The following is a 19,348-nucleotide window of genomic DNA, read 5'->3' on the forward strand; positions in this document are numbered from 1 at the left end:
TAAGGAATTAATAAAAATGCTTCTAGAAATTTTATTTATTTCTATTAAGATGTGAAGTACAATTTTATACAAAATTAAACTTTTTTATTTGGACATAAGTTTGGAAACCTTATTAAATAATTTCGAATAATAAACCAAAACCAAATAGAAGCATTAATATTTTGTTCCATAACCAGTAGCTTGCTATACATCTTTTGGAGTCAAGTTTTTGATAAATTTTGGAGGTATTTTTTGTCTTTCAGTAGCTCCATCTTTTCTAAATAATCGCAAAGATATTCTATACGGGGATTGTGGAGGCCATGACAAAACTTGTACTTTTTCTTATTTGAACCAGCCTTTTATGTACTTGAAAGCATGCTTGTGATCGTTGTCCTGTTGAAACAACCATCTTAGTGGCATATTATCAGCCGTGAAAGGTAGCGTGTGGACCTTGATAATCCATTTTTTCGGTAATATGGACCAACGGGGAATGGCATATTGACTGAAACAGCCCCATACCATAACATTGCCTCCTTCATGTTTAACTGTCGGTAATTGTTATTTTTTATGGAACCGTTTGCTTACTGGTTGTCTTCCAGCTCTGGAATGATCCGCAACAGATCCAAGGGTCAAATTTATTCATGATTTTGGATATGGTCCATATATTGATGTGCAAAATTTCATACATTTTAAATCTCTTTCAAAGCTTAATATAATTTTAAAAAGTTTTCCCTCGAATATTCTTAATAGTTAAGTCGGACGATTGAGCTGGCCTTTTTAAAACTTCAATATTTTTTATTCTTTAACCATTCCGTATACAATTTTTAATGGTTTCGGGTCATTGTTGGAAGAGAAATTTTAGTAGCATATTCCATTCTGCGAAAATAACATAATGAATTGCAATAAGTGATTGTACTTTCCGTTATTCATAATCCCTTTAATATGATGAATTGAACCCATATCGTGACCAGAAAAATTCCAAAATAACATCTTGCCGCTACTATGTTTCAAAGAGTTGCAAAGGTACTCTCTCATTTTTAGAACCTTTTACGAATATATTAACATCAGTTTTAAACATGTGATAGTTTGACTCGTCATTAAATATAATTTTATTTCAATCTTGGGGTGAACAATGAAGATGTTTGTAGACAAAAGTTAAACTTCGTACATTTTTATGTGAATGTTGTAGTTTTTGGCAGGTCTTCGTGCAGGTAAATCTACATCAACCAAACATCTACGAATGGTCTTTGTTGAAACATTCGCCAGCGGAATTTCCGTCTTAATCGTAGAAGAACCTTATATCGTATCGACCTTAACTCTAAAAATAAATATTCGATGCTATTATAAGAAGATCAAATTTTTATCGTGTCAAAAATGTCCAGCAAAAATGCATCTAAATACTTATTTTTGTTACTGAATATGGTAGAAATAAAATAATTATAAAATGTCTAGATATTTCTATACAATAAAAGCTTCTGTCATGTCTAATACTCTATATATAAAATTAAATAATCCAAATATCTGATGAATATTGCCGAAGATTGATACAAAAGCTATTGACAACATTTTTCTTTTAAAATGCCCATTACAAAAAAAGTGATAAATATTTTTATTTTTTAATTTGGAGGTACAAACTCTAATCATGTATAATAATAAATATTAAAACCAGAAAGCTATTTTTAACTTAATTTTTGTTAAAATATTAAATTCATTTTATCATTTTTAATTAATTAATCAGCAAAAAGAGTCAATGGATACAATTTTTAATTAAGAAACTCTGTGACTCCTATATTTTTCAGTAAATTTTATTCTTTCTTTTAATAACGAACAATGTTTTTTATCAAGTTTATTAAGAAAAGGAACAAAAAATTGAAAATTTACATTTAACACCTGTGCTGAGTAACATGTTTAAGGATGTAATTCATTGCTGGAGGATTGTCAGCTGGAACCTGAAAAGAAATATTTAATATACAAAATGTGTAATATAGAAAATGTGTATTACCATGTGACCAGCTCTGTTAATCCAGTAAAACGTCAATGTTTGTACTCCTTTAACGAAACCTTCAATCATACCGTCAACTACGATTGGTTGTCTTCCTGCCACTTTCCAGATCTCGGAACCTTCCCAACGTAACTCATCAACCCATTTTACTTGTCCTAAAATTTATTTTGCTTGTTTAATTGTTCCAAACAGTTATTTATATATCATACCGGGCGTATCTACAATCAAATCCAATTGGCCATTGTATACCGCCACTATGAGCGACGTTTCGTTGAGCAATCGTTCAACTAAAACATAAAATATGTATTCGGTTAATATTAAAAACATACACATACTTACCGACGTGAGTAACTGGTTTCATGAAATCTCCGGCGAGGTAGCTAAATACTTTTCCACTTTGAGTTCCCCAAGGCCTGGAAATGTTTAAAGCTTCTCTTACAGCTCCGTTCATAATGACGTCGATTTTCTCATCGTCTTCGTCTCTTAATTGTGATGTTGGTTTGAACAATTCTAAATTCAACGGACATTAATTTGAATTGAAAAAGGTTTTAAATACACTTACCATGAAGTTTACGTCCCGTGCCCCTTTCAATTTTTTTCAAAACGTTATAGAAGTCAACTTCGTAAGCAGCATCCATAACGGCGGATTCAGTTTCACCCCATAAATTGGTTGCCTCTTGATATTTTCCAGCATTTAGGGCTTCTCTGGTTGCATTTGCTACCTTTTCAATTTCATTGTAGCCGTTTTGGTCAATGAAACCCTTTTATATTATTAATTAGTAGTTGATATTTTATTAGTCAAAATTTCTTACCAAATTTAATAGATATGGAGCCCATGTGAGAACTGAATCAATTGGCGAAATCCAGGAATCTCCTAATCCAACACCTTTGAACGAAATGTCAAGTTCGCCAGCTTTAATTGCCTATAGAACCGAACAATGTAAATGAATTTTAATTATGTTAAATATATGACATACTTGATCAAGAACGAGAGCTATTTCAGCCGTCATTTTTCCACCGTAAGATTCACAGAAAATAAATAAATCCGACTCTAGGAAAATTGGATTTTGTGCGTAGAATCCTTTCAAAAATGCCAAAAAGTCAGTGGCTATTTGGCGATTGGTAGTAGCATATGCGTTATTTTCCACATAACTGAATCCTGTTCCAACTGGATTGTCGACGAACAAGACGTTGTAGTTTCTGATCCATGTGTGGTTTCTGGGGTTTAAATCGACATCCAGCGGACCTTAAATATAAATGTTATTAAATGTAATTATGTTTTTAATTTAACTTACCAAGTTCTGCAAAATTTCCGTATCCAGTACCAGATGCTCCTGGACCACCTTGAAGCCAAATAACCAATGGTTTCTCAGTAACATTTGCTACTAGAGCAGTTGTATAGTATAACCAGTAGAATATGTGGGCATCTTCTCTTACATCAACAAAACCCCATTCTTGGTCGGTAGAACCGAAACCTTGACGTCCTAATAAAAAAATATCAAATTTAATAATATGGTTCTATTAAAGTTTCAATTTCGTACCAAAAGCCACAGCTAAAATAGCTGCAAATATCAACAATGTTTTCATTATGAAATGGTTTTTATAACTAACATATTTTATTTTAAGAAAATCATTTATATTATTTTATTAATAGAGAAGTGGTTTGATAAAATAATTTGATGAGACGAATTGATAATATTGTTTTATTCTTTTTATACCAAAATGCGTGTGTAGATTATCTATACTAGATTAAACAAATATTTATTTATAAAATATGTTACTGATGTTTAGAAATAGGCCAAAAAATAATTTTTAAATGAAATAATATTATTTTATATATGTATATGCAATGTTTACAAAGTGATTAGCTAATTGTATAAAATGTTAATTATTTATTTAGTACCAAAAATATTTATTTAAAATATTCCTACTATAGTGGATGATTAACAGATAGTAAGCAATCTACTAATGATCTGGTATATACCCGAAAATCAATTCAAGAATACTCGTTTTATAATTTCGAGACTTTAGATTAACAAAAATAATTAAGTGCATGACTCAGCTTTAATTAAACTATAACTTAATAATTGAATTGATACAGGGATGACAAATAAAAACGTTATTTAGAATAAACTATTAAACTATTTTAATTATAAGTAACAAATTGACCACAAAAAGAAAAAGAATATATTAAAATTTATATTAAAGATTTACGTGTTAATTATCACCTAAATTCTTTAAGTTAAAATCTAAATTCACTTAAATATAGAACTGTGTATATGTGTAAATTAAATTGAAGGATTTTCTCGACATGTTTTCTAATAATTGGTTTTATATTTAAATCCTATGACGATATCGCTCGATAATACAAAATAATTTAAAAATTCAATATTTGTTCACATAATATTAATATTATTATCACTTTTGAGAACTACAACTTGAGATATTGCAAAGAATAAAAAATAGTGTTGCATATGTAACGAGTCTTGACTATTTTTATAATATCCGGGTTAAATGCATGTTGTCATTAAAATACAATCTTTCTGTCCCAGGATTAAACAAATACTATATATGTTAATATAGTAATTCGAATTGAATTTACTTCCTAATACTAATACTTTTCCAGTGTGTCTATACACAGTGTGGCCCATTTGACTTATTAAAAAAATGTCTAGTTTTTAGTCCCAAAACCAAAACCTACAGGGTAATTTTTTATACATGAAATTGAAAACTATTTGAGATATTCAGTTTCAATTTTTCAAAATTTTGCACTAGGTGTGACCCTTAACAAATCCGTTTGAAAAAGAAATTTAAGAACTTTGCCAGAAATTGTCAAAAGATTTTTAGATAAAAAATTAATTTTTCACAAGTAAAAAATAATTTTTGTGAAAAAAAAACTATATTATAAATATAAAAGTATCCTTTTCCATAGACCGTATAATTCAAATATTGTAAAATAATTAAAAACTTAATTATGATAATTGTCTGACTTGAATGCATTATTTGAATGTTCCGCCTTTAATTATCAATGGACGGTTTAATTTGGAGGTCAGAAAACTAAGGCCCTTTTGTTTGAACGATAATTTAAAAATATTTCATTAAAATTAAGATCAATAAAGACTTTAACATGCATATTATCCATTTAAATCGAATTATGAATTTTAATCATTATGTGTATTGGTTAATATGGACTGTGATCGTTATAAATTTTGCGAAGACAACAAGACAAAAAAGTATGTTTTCTAAAAATGGACGTGTACGTTCTGTCAAATTAGATTTATTTTTAAAAAATGTTTTTATTTCGTTGAAATGAATTAGTGAGGTGTCATTCCGAAATGTATTTTCCGATAGGTTGGCCCAAAGTCATAAAAACTCCTGAGTTAGGACAATATTCCATAAAACAAATAAGCTGCAACAGGGACAGAATTTTATTTGCTCTTTTAACTGATGATACATTAGCAATATGGTTTTGCAAGGTAACCACTTGCTTCAATTCTAATTCACTTCACTAACATGACCAATCAATTTAAAGCCCTGTGTCCCAATTGTGTTCCATCGAAGAACATCACAATCCCTGGACAAGTTTGGCACAAACATAATAGCAGAATGGAAACCAGATTCCAGCATGATTGTTATTGCTGTAAGTACCAATTCAATTATTGTGCAACAACTACAAATGATATTATGTGTAGACCTCGGAAGGCCACCTCCTATTTTACAAGCTCAGTGTTAAAACTGATCAAAAGGGCTTGTATGTACAGACAGATTCACCTCATGCCAATCTGAGAAGGGACAGTGCTGAACTCTTCATTAAGGAAACCATACCAGCATTATGTTTGACTTTGGTAAGTGTGTATGTTTGTGATAAAAGTAGATAGTATTTTTGTGGTTTAGGCTTCAGAAATTCACGTTTGGGATGGAAGAATAACTGGAATTGTGTGCATAACTATGGCTGAACTTATGTTATCCACTACAGATGGACATGTACTCAGATTTCGGTGGGATGGAAGTCAAAACAGGGATTATACACTAGACTTGAGAAGGATACCATTCTGTATTAATCAACAAGTTTCTAAAGGTTTGCAGTTTGAGAAATATGTTTGATGTTTCTATATTGTCCAATTGTTCTAGCTATACCCATTGTGGAGGAGAATACATATATTATAGATATTGAGTATTCTCCACTTGTTGGAGGATTTTCAATAGTATTAAATGATGGAAGGGCTGCATTTTTGACAGCAACCACCTTAAAATTTGATCCTAATGTGAGTTTACTGTTTCTATAATAACTTAATTTTATAAACATTTAATTTTAGCAAGTTCAAGGAATATGGGCCCAAGGTATTGAGGATGCTAGTTGTACTACTATAAATCACAAATATAGATTAATTACATTTGGAAGAATGAAGTAAGTTCTCAGTTTTAATTAAATTAAGCACCTACTGATTAGATTTGGTTATTTGCTTAAATTCTTATGTAAGTACATGAGAAATAATGTAAATAAATGTTGTTTATTATCTAAGCACTTAAAAAAGTCAATATTTAAGTAATAACGTGAATAACACAATATTTTGTTGATAATTAGTCCATTTTAACAAAAAAATTACGTCATAAATATCCATTTACAGTTACTAATTTAGTTTAATATGTTTAGTTTAATTGTGGTTTTTCATAAATAATGTATCCAAATACAAAACCGATATAAAACCTAATAATTACATCTTTTGGAGCGGATAATTTGAATTTTCTATATTAAATAAACAATATTCAATTTCTTGTAAAATTTTTATTTTCAGAAAATGCATTTTAGGGATTGAACAAATTTTATTCAATTCATTCTAATTTATCTGTGGTTTAGCACCTTTCTTTTGATGATTTTGTCGCTATAATTGCGTTTTTGGAACATGGTAATCTAAGTCAACAAGTGGTTCAAATGTGTAATGCCTTACAAAGTATAATAAGTTGCCCTTGGAGTCGTTATCGGCAAACTGGTAATACCAATATTCGACATGGCGGTGGTTGACAACGGTCGATACCCTCGGTGTTAAACAGGGACCCCATCGTGCGAGACACTCGCTAATACTCTTAGAGAAGAATATGAACTATGAATCAAGAATTTATTCGTTCACTAATTGTGTGTATGCGAAGGAGGATGGAAGCTGTTTATAGAGCAAGGGAAGGCTGGCCAATTACTGATTGGAAAAATGTAGTGGTTAACATTATGTTTCTTTTCATTCACTGGTTTAAATGTTCTGTTGTTGATGCAATTTTGTTTAATTTATGCAAAAGATTACATTAATTATCAGAGCTTATTTTGATAATATATTTGTTGCGGTGTATGCCCTTGATATTCTGTTTTTTAAAATAATTCGAATTAACCTCTTCAAAAAACACTCAGTCAATAATGAATGTTAAGAATGTTATTATTTTCAGTTCGGAATGTATCGTGTACTGTGTTGATGAAAGCACGGGTGGATTAGAGATCTCGCACAACTGTGTGCTCAGTAGTAAAGATTATCCTGGATGCCCTGGAACTGTGGGTCAAGTGCGCTGGACACCAGATGGTTGTGCGTTGGTAGCGACGTGGTCTCGTGGCGGAATGGCGATGTGGTCGACGTTCGGGGCCTTGTTGATGTGCTCTTTGGGATGGGATTATGGTCTAAATGTCGACATCCAAAAATGCAACCCATTGCAAGTTACATCTATGGTTGGTTATATTTTTAAACTTTACTATTTTGCAACCGAAAATGTATTACTCTTTTAGGATTTTGCCACAGAAGGTTACCAACTCTGGATGGTGCGAAAACATTCGAAACAGTACGAGTCTACGGACGACGTCGAAGAATCGTCGTCGGATGGTAGTTCATCTTTTAGGACATCGTTAATTGAGTTGGACTTCGTTAAAAGTGCCCTCACCATCAACCCCTGTCAAAGCCATCAGAGTCATTTGTATTTGCAGGGAGAGGATAGGCTTTATGTTAATTCCGCTGACACGTTAGTGAAAATGTTTTCTGATCGTACTAATAAAGATGACCTTTTTGGTGATTTACCAGCGTCTATGACGACATTAGCTGAAGGAAGACAATGGTTGGTGATACCCGTTCCGTCCACTTATTCGGCCACCAACTGGCCTGTCAGAGTAAGTAAACTTTACGTATGTTTATTACTATTTATTATTACTAAAATCACATATATAGTTAAAATAATATGGATTACACAATACTAGACAGAAGTTGCATTACCCGAACAGTATTACTCCAATATATCATTAGTTATTTGTTGAATCTATTATTTTTTATATTTCCTAAATATTTTACAATATAATAACTTTCGTAGTATTCGGCTATTGACTCGGAAGGTCAAAACATGGCGATAGCGGGACGTACGGGCCTTGCCCATTATTCCATGCAGTCCCGTCGCTGGAAATTGTTCGGCAACGAAACGCAGGAGAAAGACTTCATTGTGGCAGGAGGTTTGCTATGGTGGAGGGACTATGTTATCGCCGGTTGCTATAGCATAATTGATAATGCGGATGAGCTGCGATTCTATCCTAGGGACTCCAAATTGGATAATAAGTTTGCTCGAATTGCCAGAGTGTCGGCACCGATTTTGCTCATTAACATACTGCAAGATCAGCTCATCACATTTTGTTCAGATGCACAAGTCTGCATTTGGAACATGCATCAAAACGACACAGGCAAGTGGCCATGTAACTTAAAAAATATAAAGAATTAAATAAATTATTGAGACACATATTTATATTTAAAAAATATTTTGTTTTCAGTTGGAGATGTTGATGTCACGAGACTTCAAACTATAGACATATCTGCACTCGCAGTGCACCCTGCTTGCATCGCCTCGATAACACTGACGTCACTGCGATCCGAAACTGGTCGGGGTCAACAAGCCCACTCTGAAAGTATGGTGCTTAATATCAGCGGTCGGTTACTGATGGTGCAACGGGAGACACGCAATGGTGAAAAATATGCTTCCCTAATGCCCACGGTACTGGCCAGTTGCGTGGAGAACGTATGGGTGCCCGGAAAAAGAAGAGTTGAAAAGGTTGTTATACTCCTTTATTAGCATTTTTACGAATTTATCTTTTGATCTTTTAGGCTCACCTAACTGAGGCACTATGGCTGTTCTGCGGTGCGCATGGAATGAGAGTGTGGCTACCTTTGTATCCGAGAGACGGCGATAAAACTCACACCTTCATGTCCAAAAGAATTATGTTACCCTTCCATTTACGCATCTATCCCCTTGGTTAGTGCTTTAGCTTGATTTTTTGTTGTGTGCTGATTTTTCTTTGTTTTAGCTATTTTGTTTGAAGACGCAATAATACTTGGAGCCGAAAACGACACGGTGCTCTATACATCCGACTCCAATTCTCCTTTTTCACTGCCTTTTTGCGTTTTACAACGTACTGTGAGTTATGCTTAAGCCATTGTTGCCAATATGTATATTAATTTATCAATTTTTATATATAGAGTCAAGTTTATTTACACCAAATTTTACGTCAATTAATTAGAAGGAACCTCGGCTACCACGCCTGGGAAATAGCTAGAAGTTGCATGAGTTTGCCGTATTTTCCACATTCGCTGGAGCTGCTCTTGCATGAGGTAGGAAATTGTAGGAGGATTATAGAAAATTTTAATAGATATGACGTCGAACTTCTCAAAAATTTTATCAAAGCTACATTTTGTACGGAATAAAAACTTAACCCTTTTTATCATATAATAAATTAAAATAGACCCCTTAATGTATTTTATTCGAAAAATGACACAATGCAAATCCAAAACATGATATAAAAATGCCGATTGTGATTAGTTTCAGCATTTAGCTGTTTATAGAAAATTTATTTTTTAATATTACCAATAACTTTTAGTAATAATATCTTTATTTCATAGTTAGTTGTTTATATTCAATTAAAATTAGATTATATTATAAATCTTAGTATGCACATTTTATGACAGATTTCTTTTCATAATTTTTATATTTTTGTTTGTCTACTGTAATGAACGTAATTAATCATTTCTGTTTTCTACTTTTAGACATAATTGAGATGTAAAATATTTCTTGATAAAAATATTGTTTTATAATGACCAACATAAAGCTTTTATGGTTTCGATTTAGAACTGTAAAGTTACTGTGATTTTGAAGTAATAATAATAATAATTGTCGGTAATTCAGGTATTAGAAGAAGAAGCGACCAGCAAGGAACCAATTCCAGATGCTCAATTACCCAGTGTTATCGAATTCATAATGGAATTTCCTGTGTATTTACAAACAGTAGTTCAGTGTGCTAGAAAAACAGAAATAGCATTATGGCCGTACCTCTTCTCAGCCGCAGGAAAGCCTAAAGATCTCTTTCAGGAATGTATGGCCAAAAAACAACTAGATACGGCCGCCTCATATCTGATTATACTTCAGGTATAATAATTAACATACGCAAAGTGGATTATCTAATTTTAATTTCAATTATTTTAGAACTTAGAAACCTCATCTGTAAGCAGGCAATACGCAACATTATTATTAAATACCGCTCTGGACAGATCGAAATGGGAACTAGCAAAAGATCTGGTACGCTTTCTCAGAGCAATAGGTATGTTAAAATGAAGACAGTTTTTACTAAGAAATCTAATTTTTCTATTTACTAAATCAATAGATCCTAATGATGTGGAATCTCCACGTACGTCTTTTGTCTTGCCTCAAAAGTTAGGACTTACGCAACAGACACCACCAGTTAGTCCCAACGCTGAGGACATATCTCTTATATTGGGTAACGTTCAAGGTACACGAGTGCGTAGTTACAGCACGACAATATCGCCAAAGATAGCTGAGCGGACCACCACGGGCAATACCAATACTGGTATGGGCGCTCTCGCCGAATCTCCTATGCCTAATAGAAAGAAGTCTGTACCCAATTCCGTTGGTAATATCAAAAATGAAAACAAGTAAGCATATATAATAAATTAAACATAGAAATGTGTAATTTATATTTTGATGTTATTAGAAATTCATCCGGGAACACAGCAGAGGAGTTCTTTATAGATGTAATTCTGCAGAAACAAGCGAGGCGATTGTTGTCCGCAAGAAGATTAACGGATCTTGGTTATTTTGCAGCCCACTTAGATTTTCATTTGGTGGCATGGTTGGGAAAGGAACGCGACCGGGCGGCGAGAATCGATGATTTCATTAAAGCGTTGAAACAACTCCATGAAGACATTCCCTGGCCATATCCGACGCCTCATCCTAGCTCAATACGACAAGGTAGTTCAGGTAAATACAAAATTTTATACGTTAATTCTAGTTGTATAAATTATCATTTCAAGGCTTTACTTTTATTGCACAAGAGACTCTCTGAAGAAGTTGACCTTCAGATTCACTAATATTTTATATTGAAATAAATTGATTTGAATTAGAATACTCAAGCTTTACTATTGCAAAGTAAAATCAACAATAAGTTTTATTGAATTTATATGGAAAAAACTGTGCATTTTAGCAGCCACAACACCGTTGGAAAGTCCAAACGGCCACGCCACTCTGGAAGATCATTTAAAAGCCCTTAAAATAGATGTCTTTAATTACCCACAAACAGCCAGCCAAGTGGGAGACAGTGGCTATATGAGTTTCCAGGGGTTACCTTCTTGTACTGGTCTTGTCACTCCTGTAAATACACTAGAACAGTCCAGTCGTTTAGGAGATACTGACATTGGGGATCATAGTGTCACCTCACAGACTGACGTTGAGCATAATTCAAAAATCGCCAAGGAAGAACATCATTTGGCAGATGATGTTACTTACGATAAAAAGGTGAACCTATATAATAGTACAGGGATTTACGACCGAAGTTTAAGCTTGAATCTGCAAAACACTCAGATCCACTCAGTCATTGATGATTCCATGGTAAGCACGGTGAGCTCAGTGTGGGGTGATGACAGAGATGTCTTAAGTTCACCGAGTACAGAGAACTGGGAAGTACCGTCTAGTCAGATATTAGAACAGCTTTCCAATACGGGAAATAAGGGTTCACATAGGTCCGAGGTACAGTTAAGATATTTACTGCAATTGTTTATGGAGGCGAGTTGCTTGGAGTGGTCGTTGTTGATATCCGTCTTGTTGCGTGATGCGATGGCTGTAGTTAGGACAGTTAATGCAGCTAAATCTCCAGATCAAAGTATCGAGGCTGTATCCCGATTACGTCAGGGTTTATTGCTGCTTAATTATTGGACTAATACGGAATGGTAAGAAATTTTTATTTTAAAATATGTGGACCATTGACATCAATTGAAGCCATTTATCTAACATTATTGTTTAATTTACAGTTTAGGTTACAGAGCATTTATGCTAGCAATACAAAATCAAATATCCGTCCTGGGTAAAATCCTCGAGACAAAGATCCAGCACCAACAAATTATAGAGTATCAACAGGCGGTCTCGGCGTCACTACACAAGGTGTCTGCGCCACCTCCACCGTCCAGATCCAGAAAAACTAGTTCTAATCAGGATGCCTCAAGTCAATCCAGTTCGTCCAAGGATAGAAAAATAGCTGGGGGTAATATCAGTGGAAATGTGACAACGGAAAAAATAAATGAAGCAGGGACGACTTCAACAACGGGCGAGATTAATGTGCAGGTCGAGGAAATACTCAACGATACGGCACCGGAGACAGGTTGTGTCGTTTCATAATTTAGTAGAGAGATTGTATATTTTTTGACTTAGGATAAGCAGTTAACGATAGGTGGATGAATATTATACATTTAAAAAATACATTTAAGGAATGGATCACCAAACTTGCTTAATTTCTTCGGTTTAGATTCTTCCTCTAGTGCCGAATTTTCTTGTTACCTCAGTAGGTCGATACTCTTCATAGAGTAACTGTTAGAATATTTGTTCTAAAATTTAGTCTATGTCAGGTTATCAGTATCACACCTCAATTAGATTTTTTTAATTACTCTACAAATATAATAAACTGAACTGACTAATGTAGAATAAAGTACAAAAGTAAAATTTTAAAAAGCATATCTACCGTTTATCAAATATTGTGTCCAGCTTTAACGATACTTTATGCTTTTTAACATTTTAATATTAAATTTAAATGACATTTTTAGATCTTGATTGTTATTATTATTATTATTTTATTGTTAGTTGTGTTACAACGAACGATCATTGTATATTTAAATCCCAGTCGAATGTTTTCGTAGTCATTTTAAATTTAAGAAGATTGTATACCTCATTATGCTGGAGCGAATATCCCATGGGTATTTTTCGATCAAAATAGTCAATTGTTAAATGTGGTTTTGAGAAAGTGAATACAAAAATCAATGAGTTGTGCCTCGCATTCAAATGATGTATCATGGAAAAAGCATTCCCATATAATAAATAAGAACTGACATATTTGGTAAAGTATTTTTGCAATGTAATTTTGATATTAATTGTAATTTTTAGTTCTATTTTGTGGATCAGCAATAAAACTTTTAGCATTTTGAAAAATTATTTGTGGGTGATAAGGTTTTTACAATCATCTGAACATGGGTAAAAATATATATGTAATCCAAAGTAACCATAATAACGCGTCTCCCATGTTTGGAAACTAATAATTGTTGTAGGATAAAAATGTTTATTATTTTTAAGGAAAATGTTGACAGTTTTTTATACAAATTATTAATATATAATCTGATAGATTACCTTTTACTAATACTCTTTATTGTTGTATATTTATTTATATATTTATGTAGACAATTAAAAATAATGCAAAAATAAATATGCTGTTTTATTACCTTTTTCACAAAATGTAATAAAGGAAAGGTGAATTACACTAGTAATAAAGAGGAAAAATTTACACCAATCTTTATTTGGAATATGATAAAAGAACGTTGTTACTGTGTATTGTATATTAATTTATAAAATTATATAGTCACAATCAAATAGTAAAAAAGCCAAATAATTTTAAGCTTGTAATGCTGGCCTATCTTCTTTTGCCTGTAAATTTTCGTTGGTTTGTGCATAGCCAGTTCCTCCCTAATCATTTAAATATTTTTTAATGAAAATTCTAAATATGTTTGAAATATCTTACCCTTTGCATAACTATAATATCTTTTTCTCTCAATTTCTCGCCAGTTAAGGGATGCATCCAATCTTTCTTGATAATTTTCTCTACACATTCAAGAGTAACAACATCACCCCTATAATTTTAATTACTTAATTAATATTGAACAAAACATTTAAATGCGTGTACGTACGTTGGTTTTAACACTGCACAAGGTACAGAGTTGCTCAAAATATCATGTGTAACTGCACACATATACCTATTCTCTTTTGCTATAACTGATCTCTTGTCGGAGGGATCTTTGACCACTGTAAATTTTACATCTACCAAGTCTTTTGCTTTAAGAGGTTTCTGTGAAACAGGGCAGTAAATTGTACTATCCTAAAAGATAAAATTTAGTACTGTCAAAAAAATGAATTAGGAAAATTTTACAGGCTTTTGTGCTTTGGATTTTGCTGCCTGTGGTGTTTTTGAAGGTACCCAGAAACTTGGTAGTTCCTTATCCTTGCCATTTGACATGTTCGAGATGGATGAGGTGCTTGGCTCATTGGATTTAAAACTGTCTAAAGGTTTGCTGACAATGTTGTTTTCACATTTTAAAAAGGAGCTAACCTTTTTGTCCAAAGCTTGTGCCTCTTTCTCTGCATCTTCATTTTCTTCTTTTTTCTTTAATTGTTCATATTCTTTAAGTTTTTTGCTGTACTCGTTCTTTTTGGAAATTATGTACTGTAGGATTACTTCTTTATCAAACAAATAACCATCTTTACTGAAATATATAGATGATATTTTGGTTTAAAATATATTAAATTTACATACGTTATAACTGGATTTCTGCACGGCTGTAAGGACAGTGAACAGCAGTCAAAATCTTTTATGGAGTCCTTACCCAGTCTTTGGTTATTTGTGCCATAACCAGAGGCTGCAGCGTCCCTCTTTTTCTCGTGGTACGTATAAACAGCACCAGCCGTACAATTTCGAGCGTGTCGTGTCATTTTATCAGATATTAAATATCATAGAATATCTAATAATTATTTTTTCCTTTTATCACAGAACCTCTATTATGCCTAAAATGTTGATTGATGTTGATAAACAGTGTGAAACACGAAAACCTTGATTTAACATTTACGGAACATTTGAACTACTCACCATCAAATAAAATCTAAAATTAGAATGATGAAATTTGAAAACTAAATAAGTTTTTTTTAATAAAATCAATATTCTGATAAAGCATAAATTAAAAAAAAGGATAAACGTTGTTTTATTTGTAAAAAAATATAAATAAATTTTTTTAACTTAAATAACTTTTTTTCATTTAAAAATTTTATATTTCGTCCATTGAAGGCGGAGTCATAATTGTTTGTTTTTGTGAAATTCTTCCTTTTTAATATTTTATTAAAAAAGAAACAAATTGAAAAATGGCACACACAAGATTCTATTTTGAAGCATGATCCACACATGCTCTCGATTCCGTTCGTTCGTTCGTTAGTCATCCAGTTTTGTCCTTCCATTTGTATCCCTGTTTCCTTAAAAACTGATTTGGAATCACACCATCTGTTCTACCTGTAATAATGTTGTCACACAAACCATTATGGTTTTCTATGACCATTATTACAGCACCTCTATATGTAAAAATTTATATATTAATTTATTATTTGTTTTTAATTTAGAACGTCTTATAACTATAGTTAATTTGCAGATTCTTTACAAATTCCCGTCCAATGATAATCTTGATCAAAAACAAAGTAAGAGGTGAATCTTCTAGAAGATATATTTGACGAACGACTACATTATATGTTTGCAGCAATTCCGGTACCAATTCGGATGCTGTAAGAAAAGGTTTTTAAATTTTATTCACCAAACTACCAGTTTCGTTAAACCTCATCGACAATAGACTATAGTTTGTGTATTATAATATCACTTTGAGAAACACGAATCTTCTTAGCTCCGTCAATTTGTCACATTGAATTTGTTCCATTTTTTGATACATTTCTTCCAAAGTTAAATGATGTAAATTATCTGGATTAAGTAATTTATTTGGATTTTTATAATAAAATATCCTTAGACGTTTCTTGTGTGTGTTTATTAAGATGAAATTTTCACCAACTTCTTTGACTGTATTTTTATGAATTTAATAATGTGGTCAGATTAATATTTTAGTAGCGGACATAAAATAACTACAATTTTTTTATAAACTGTGATAGTCAAGAAAACTCTTTTTTCTTTTTGGTAATAAGTTAATCGAATTAAATCAAACTGGCCGTATCGAGTTTTATCTCTTATCTCTAATATTTCATTCGCATTAAAAAGTTTCTAATAAAACATAAAATAATCAAATATCTAAAATACATTTTTATTTCGCTAATTAGAATGAAAATTTTATTGAAGAGGTGGTGACTTTAAATTTTCCTTGCGCACAAGACTATCATAAATTCATTAAAAAAATAGACCTGACAGTTTTTTTTCACTAAACCTAGACCTAGAGAAAAACTGCATAGTCTTAGAATAAATGTTTTCCAGCTTATGGTCCTGCTTCATCGAATTTTCTTAATATTAATATAAATGTAACAATTGTTATATTTCTTAAAAATTCACTAAATATTTGGGAGAACTTTATTAAAATAAAAAATTTTATAAAAATAGTTTATTTAACAACTAAAACAAATATAAAAAATAAACACTATTTAAGGAGTGAGATAATCGATTCCATTAAGATGTCCAACATCTCGGGCTCTTTGGGCTTCTAGACGTTCTCTGTCGAAACCGTCGATGCCCAATCCTAAACGTTCAATGGCTTTTTCACCCAACCTACCGTTTAATTCTTGGTACTGTCTGGATCTCCTGATGCCAATTTCGGGATCAATGGGCCATTCTACGGTTTTGTGAAGAACTGGATGACCAGCTACGTTAAACTGGACCAAATCTCTAACCGTGGACAGGGTACATGTCCCAGAGGACACCAGGACCATCAATATAAAACACTGCAAATACAATTAGCAATTTTGTATCACATTTATATAATATGAAATACTTTAGATATCGTACAGTAACAAACAATTACACTTACCAGTGAATATATACCTAATTTTTAAATGAATTGAGCGTATTTGAAAGTGAAGTTACAAGCACATCATCTTAATTGAAATGAGAGGATAACATTAAAGTGAAACCCGCATAATTTCCCCAAATTAAACGCATCTCTGCCAGATTAAAAAACAATTTAATCCTAATAATTAAAAACTACAAATATACTGGTAGCAAATTTTAGTTGTCTTCTACTTTCACTTCATTATATCGAAACTAATAATTACAATCAAACAAAACACCACACCAATTATAATTAAACAATGCAGTACTTACTTTATAATAAACGTTCATGTTTGTATTAACAAATATGTGACTAGAATGACCGCTGCTGCTGGATCAGTTATTATTTTGCGGAACGTGACACTATGAACGGAAAGGGAAAGTAGTATTGCAAACTCGTGAAGGAGGTGGATATTTATTTCGTGCTTGAGTAATACGGTCGTTTGAATAATATTGAGTAAACGTTACGCATTGCAAATGCATAAAATTGACCGTCTTCAATTTTGTAATTCGTTTATGAATAAGTGTGTTAGTAAGTATTTGTTAAGGAACCCTAATGGCGCAATATATTTATGACATTGTAAAAAAATATATTGAGGAATCATAAGCCTTATTAATTTTGTTCATTATCATTTTATACTCAAGTTTTGTTTTGGCCCCATGCTTACTTAATTCATCATAATAAATAATAATAAAATATTATATAAGTAAAATAACTATTCAGGCTTCTCCTACTAACATATGTGAATACAATTTTTTTGTTCACGCAATATCCAAAATAATACATGGAACTAATAAGAACAAAATATAAATTTTTGATTGGGGAAAAAATGAAAAATATTCTTTTTGTTATTATTTTAAGGAGGGCACGCCTCTGGGTTCATTACCGGGGTCACATAGTTAAATAACAAAGTCAGGTGGGGCGGCGCGCCGTTCTGTATTAGCACTTTCTCCTTCTTTTCTTCGGTTAAGTAAGTTTCACCGTCCGACCACGGAACAGTCTGTGCGCTCGTCGAGAGTAAAAGTGCGCTTCCGAAAAAAAGTCAAAGACAGTTTGTGTTATTTAATAGTGTGGAAACATGAAGTCCTTATTTTTTATTGTAAGTGTTTAACATTATATTTTAAATTTTTATTATAATTGTATAGTTTAATGTTAAAATGATCTCACTAAAAATATTGTATTTCAACATATAACAACTATTAAGCAATCACAATCAACCTATAAATTATTATAATAATTGTAAAACTACAAATATTTTATTGGTAATCGTCAATGGTACAAGTATGATAATTATTAATATATTAGTATTAATATTATAATTATTGTAGTGTACCATCACTTCCGGTATAAATTAGAAAGAAAAGTAAAATGTTAATATCTACTATGATGTCATGATTTAAAACAATTTCTAAAGCTGAAAGATGATGTCTTATTAAGATAAAATTACACTTTGTCTAAACTTTCTATGGTAATTTGCAAAATTTATTCTCATCAAAACATGTCTTATACGAAATATTTTATTATTTTTTAGGCGTTTCTTTTGATTGCCTGTGTAATTTTAACTGAAGCTATTCAACCAAGAGCTCCCAACTTCCAATACTTCGAAAGGTAATGTGTTACACTCATTAATTCATTACATTAAATATAACATACTTTATATTACACATACAAATAGGTTCAATAAAATTATTATTCAATCAACGTTTTTATGCAATGCAGTGCACCAGTTATTATACTGGTTTATTTACATTACTTATAAATAAATCAAATGTGATACTATGTTATTTATAAAATTTCCATATATTTCCAGACCGAAATATAGATATCCATACTATGACGAGAACGGTGTTGGACGACTACTTTATGGTTATGGGGATGATAAACTTTACCAGTACAAGTCATTTTCACCACTGGAAGGAATCCACTAATTTTTTTTAAGTTTATACCGATTATAAATGTTTCATATTTTTTGATGTTTTTATATTTTATTTTTATACCTAAGTAAATAGCCGTTAGAATAAATTAGTTTATTTTTAGATGTGTTTCAATAAAAAACTTTCTCTTCTTTAAGGAAGAATGAAAACCAATATTAAAATCGGTATAAATAATTAATATTTTTGTTTTTATTTTTATATTAATTTTTGGCGAAAGTATTATTTCTGAGTACTCTGCAGCCTATTGTGTCAAGTAGACTTAATAAAGTAACAATAATTGTACATATATGATAATATTG

The 19,348-nt window shown here is 31.7% G+C and overlaps 5 protein-coding genes across 6 annotated transcripts; 2 read left to right on the top strand and 3 right to left on the bottom strand.

Annotated features, from left to right (window-relative positions):
• Nucleotides 1-1,768: 1,768 nt before the first annotated feature.
• LOC109596899 (retinoid-inducible serine carboxypeptidase) lies at nucleotides 1,769-3,582 on the bottom strand. Its single transcript, XM_049970464.1, has 9 exons — nucleotides 3,523-3,582; nucleotides 3,277-3,465; nucleotides 2,959-3,227; nucleotides 2,794-2,904; nucleotides 2,544-2,742; nucleotides 2,321-2,491; nucleotides 2,191-2,268; nucleotides 1,982-2,136; nucleotides 1,769-1,928 (listed from the first exon to the last, which is right to left on the bottom strand). Exons 1-9 carry the CDS (start codon nucleotides 3,566-3,568, stop codon nucleotides 1,863-1,865), a joined length of 1,284 nt encoding a protein of 427 aa, XP_049826421.1. The 5' UTR covers nucleotides 3,569-3,582; the 3' UTR covers nucleotides 1,769-1,862.
• A 1,644-nt stretch (nucleotides 3,583-5,226) lies between these two features.
• Nucleotides 5,227-13,745, top strand: LOC109598203 (guanine nucleotide exchange factor subunit Rich). Its single transcript, XM_020014054.2, has 19 exons — nucleotides 5,227-5,457; nucleotides 5,514-5,621; nucleotides 5,674-5,826; nucleotides 5,876-6,059; nucleotides 6,113-6,246; nucleotides 6,298-6,389; nucleotides 7,415-7,688; nucleotides 7,746-8,120; nucleotides 8,318-8,678; nucleotides 8,766-9,043; nucleotides 9,097-9,244; nucleotides 9,297-9,406; nucleotides 9,469-9,600; nucleotides 10,172-10,411; nucleotides 10,469-10,583; nucleotides 10,647-10,935; nucleotides 10,995-11,260; nucleotides 11,484-12,225; nucleotides 12,307-13,745. Exons 1-19 carry the CDS (start codon nucleotides 5,317-5,319, stop codon nucleotides 12,668-12,670), a joined length of 4,506 nt encoding a protein of 1,501 aa, XP_019869613.1. The 5' UTR covers nucleotides 5,227-5,316; the 3' UTR covers nucleotides 12,671-13,745.
• A 70-nt stretch (nucleotides 13,746-13,815) lies between these two features.
• Nucleotides 13,816-15,133, bottom strand: LOC109597557 (nitric oxide synthase-interacting protein homolog). The gene is made up of 5 exons (XM_020013282.2): nucleotides 14,847-15,133; nucleotides 14,463-14,796; nucleotides 14,224-14,411; nucleotides 14,058-14,166; nucleotides 13,816-14,002 (listed from the first exon to the last, which is right to left on the bottom strand). The coding sequence occupies exons 1-5, from the start codon at nucleotides 15,020-15,022 to the stop codon at nucleotides 13,931-13,933; spliced, it is 879 nt and encodes a 292-aa protein (XP_019868841.2). The 5' UTR covers nucleotides 15,023-15,133; the 3' UTR covers nucleotides 13,816-13,930.
• A 1,542-nt stretch (nucleotides 15,134-16,675) lies between these two features.
• LOC109597824 (uncharacterized) lies at nucleotides 16,676-17,471 on the bottom strand. Its single transcript, XM_020013604.2, has 2 exons — nucleotides 17,388-17,471; nucleotides 16,676-17,008 (listed from the first exon to the last, which is right to left on the bottom strand). The coding sequence occupies exons 1-2, from the start codon at nucleotides 17,403-17,405 to the stop codon at nucleotides 16,712-16,714; spliced, it is 315 nt and encodes a 104-aa protein (XP_019869163.1). The 5' UTR covers nucleotides 17,406-17,471; the 3' UTR covers nucleotides 16,676-16,711.
• Nucleotides 17,472-18,054: 583 nt separating this feature from the next.
• LOC109597774 (uncharacterized) lies at nucleotides 18,055-19,151 on the top strand. 2 transcript variants are annotated; one of them, XM_020013536.2, is made up of 3 exons: nucleotides 18,055-18,214; nucleotides 18,647-18,723; nucleotides 18,926-19,151. In XM_020013536.2, exons 1-3 carry the CDS (start codon nucleotides 18,194-18,196, stop codon nucleotides 19,041-19,043), a joined length of 216 nt encoding a protein of 71 aa, XP_019869095.1. In that variant the 5' UTR covers nucleotides 18,055-18,193; the 3' UTR covers nucleotides 19,044-19,151. The 2 variants fall into 2 exon arrangements, with proteins under 2 accessions (XP_019869095.1, XP_049826595.1); XM_049970638.1 differs by lacking the exon at nucleotides 18,055-18,214 and adding an exon at nucleotides 18,492-18,583.
• The last annotated feature ends 197 nt before the right edge of the window (nucleotides 19,152-19,348 follow it).

The sequence above is a fragment of the Aethina tumida genome, chromosome 1 (assembly GCF_024364675.1).
Source record: "Aethina tumida isolate Nest 87 chromosome 1, icAetTumi1.1, whole genome shotgun sequence".
NCBI classification, from domain to species: domain Eukaryota; kingdom Metazoa; phylum Arthropoda; class Insecta; order Coleoptera; family Nitidulidae; genus Aethina; species Aethina tumida.

Bases quoted from the DNA above. Each gene is read 5' to 3' on its own strand.
- LOC109598203 (XM_020014054.2), top strand. From the start codon at position 5,317: ATGTATTTTCCGATAGGTTGGCCCAAAGTCATAAAAACTCCTGAGTTA. The intron at 5,622-5,673 runs GTAAGTACCAAT...TATTATGTGTAG, and splicing joins CCAGCATGATTGTTATTGCT to ACCTCGGAAGGCCACCTCCT. The intron at 7,689-7,745 runs GTTGGTTATATT...TTACTCTTTTAG, and splicing joins CATTGCAAGTTACATCTATG to GATTTTGCCACAGAAGGTTA.
- LOC109597557 (XM_020013282.2), bottom strand. From the start codon at position 15,022: ATGACACGACACGCTCGAAATTGTACGGCTGGTGCTGTTTATACGTAC. The intron at 14,797-14,846 runs GTATGTAAATTT...TATATATTTCAG, and splicing joins TGCAGAAATCCAGTTATAAC to TAAAGATGGTTATTTGTTTG. The intron at 14,167-14,223 runs GTACGTACACGC...TTAAAATTATAG, and splicing joins TGTGCAGTGTTAAAACCAAC to GGGTGATGTTGTTACTCTTG.
- LOC109597774 (XM_020013536.2), top strand. From the start codon at position 18,194: ATGAAGTCCTTATTTTTTATT. The intron at 18,215-18,646 runs GTAAGTGTTTAA...ATTATTTTTTAG, and splicing joins TGAAGTCCTTATTTTTTATT to GCGTTTCTTTTGATTGCCTG. The intron at 18,724-18,925 runs GTAATGTGTTAC...ATATATTTCCAG, and splicing joins AACTTCCAATACTTCGAAAG to ACCGAAATATAGATATCCAT.
- LOC109596899 (XM_049970464.1), bottom strand. From the start codon at position 3,568: ATGAAAACATTGTTGATATTTGCAGCTATTTTAGCTGTGGCTTTTG. The intron at 2,492-2,543 runs GTAAGTGTATTT...CGTTGAATTTAG, and splicing joins CACGGGACGTAAACTTCATG to AATTGTTCAAACCAACATCA. The intron at 1,929-1,981 runs GTAATACACATT...ATTTCTTTTCAG, and splicing joins TTAACAGAGCTGGTCACATG to GTTCCAGCTGACAATCCTCC.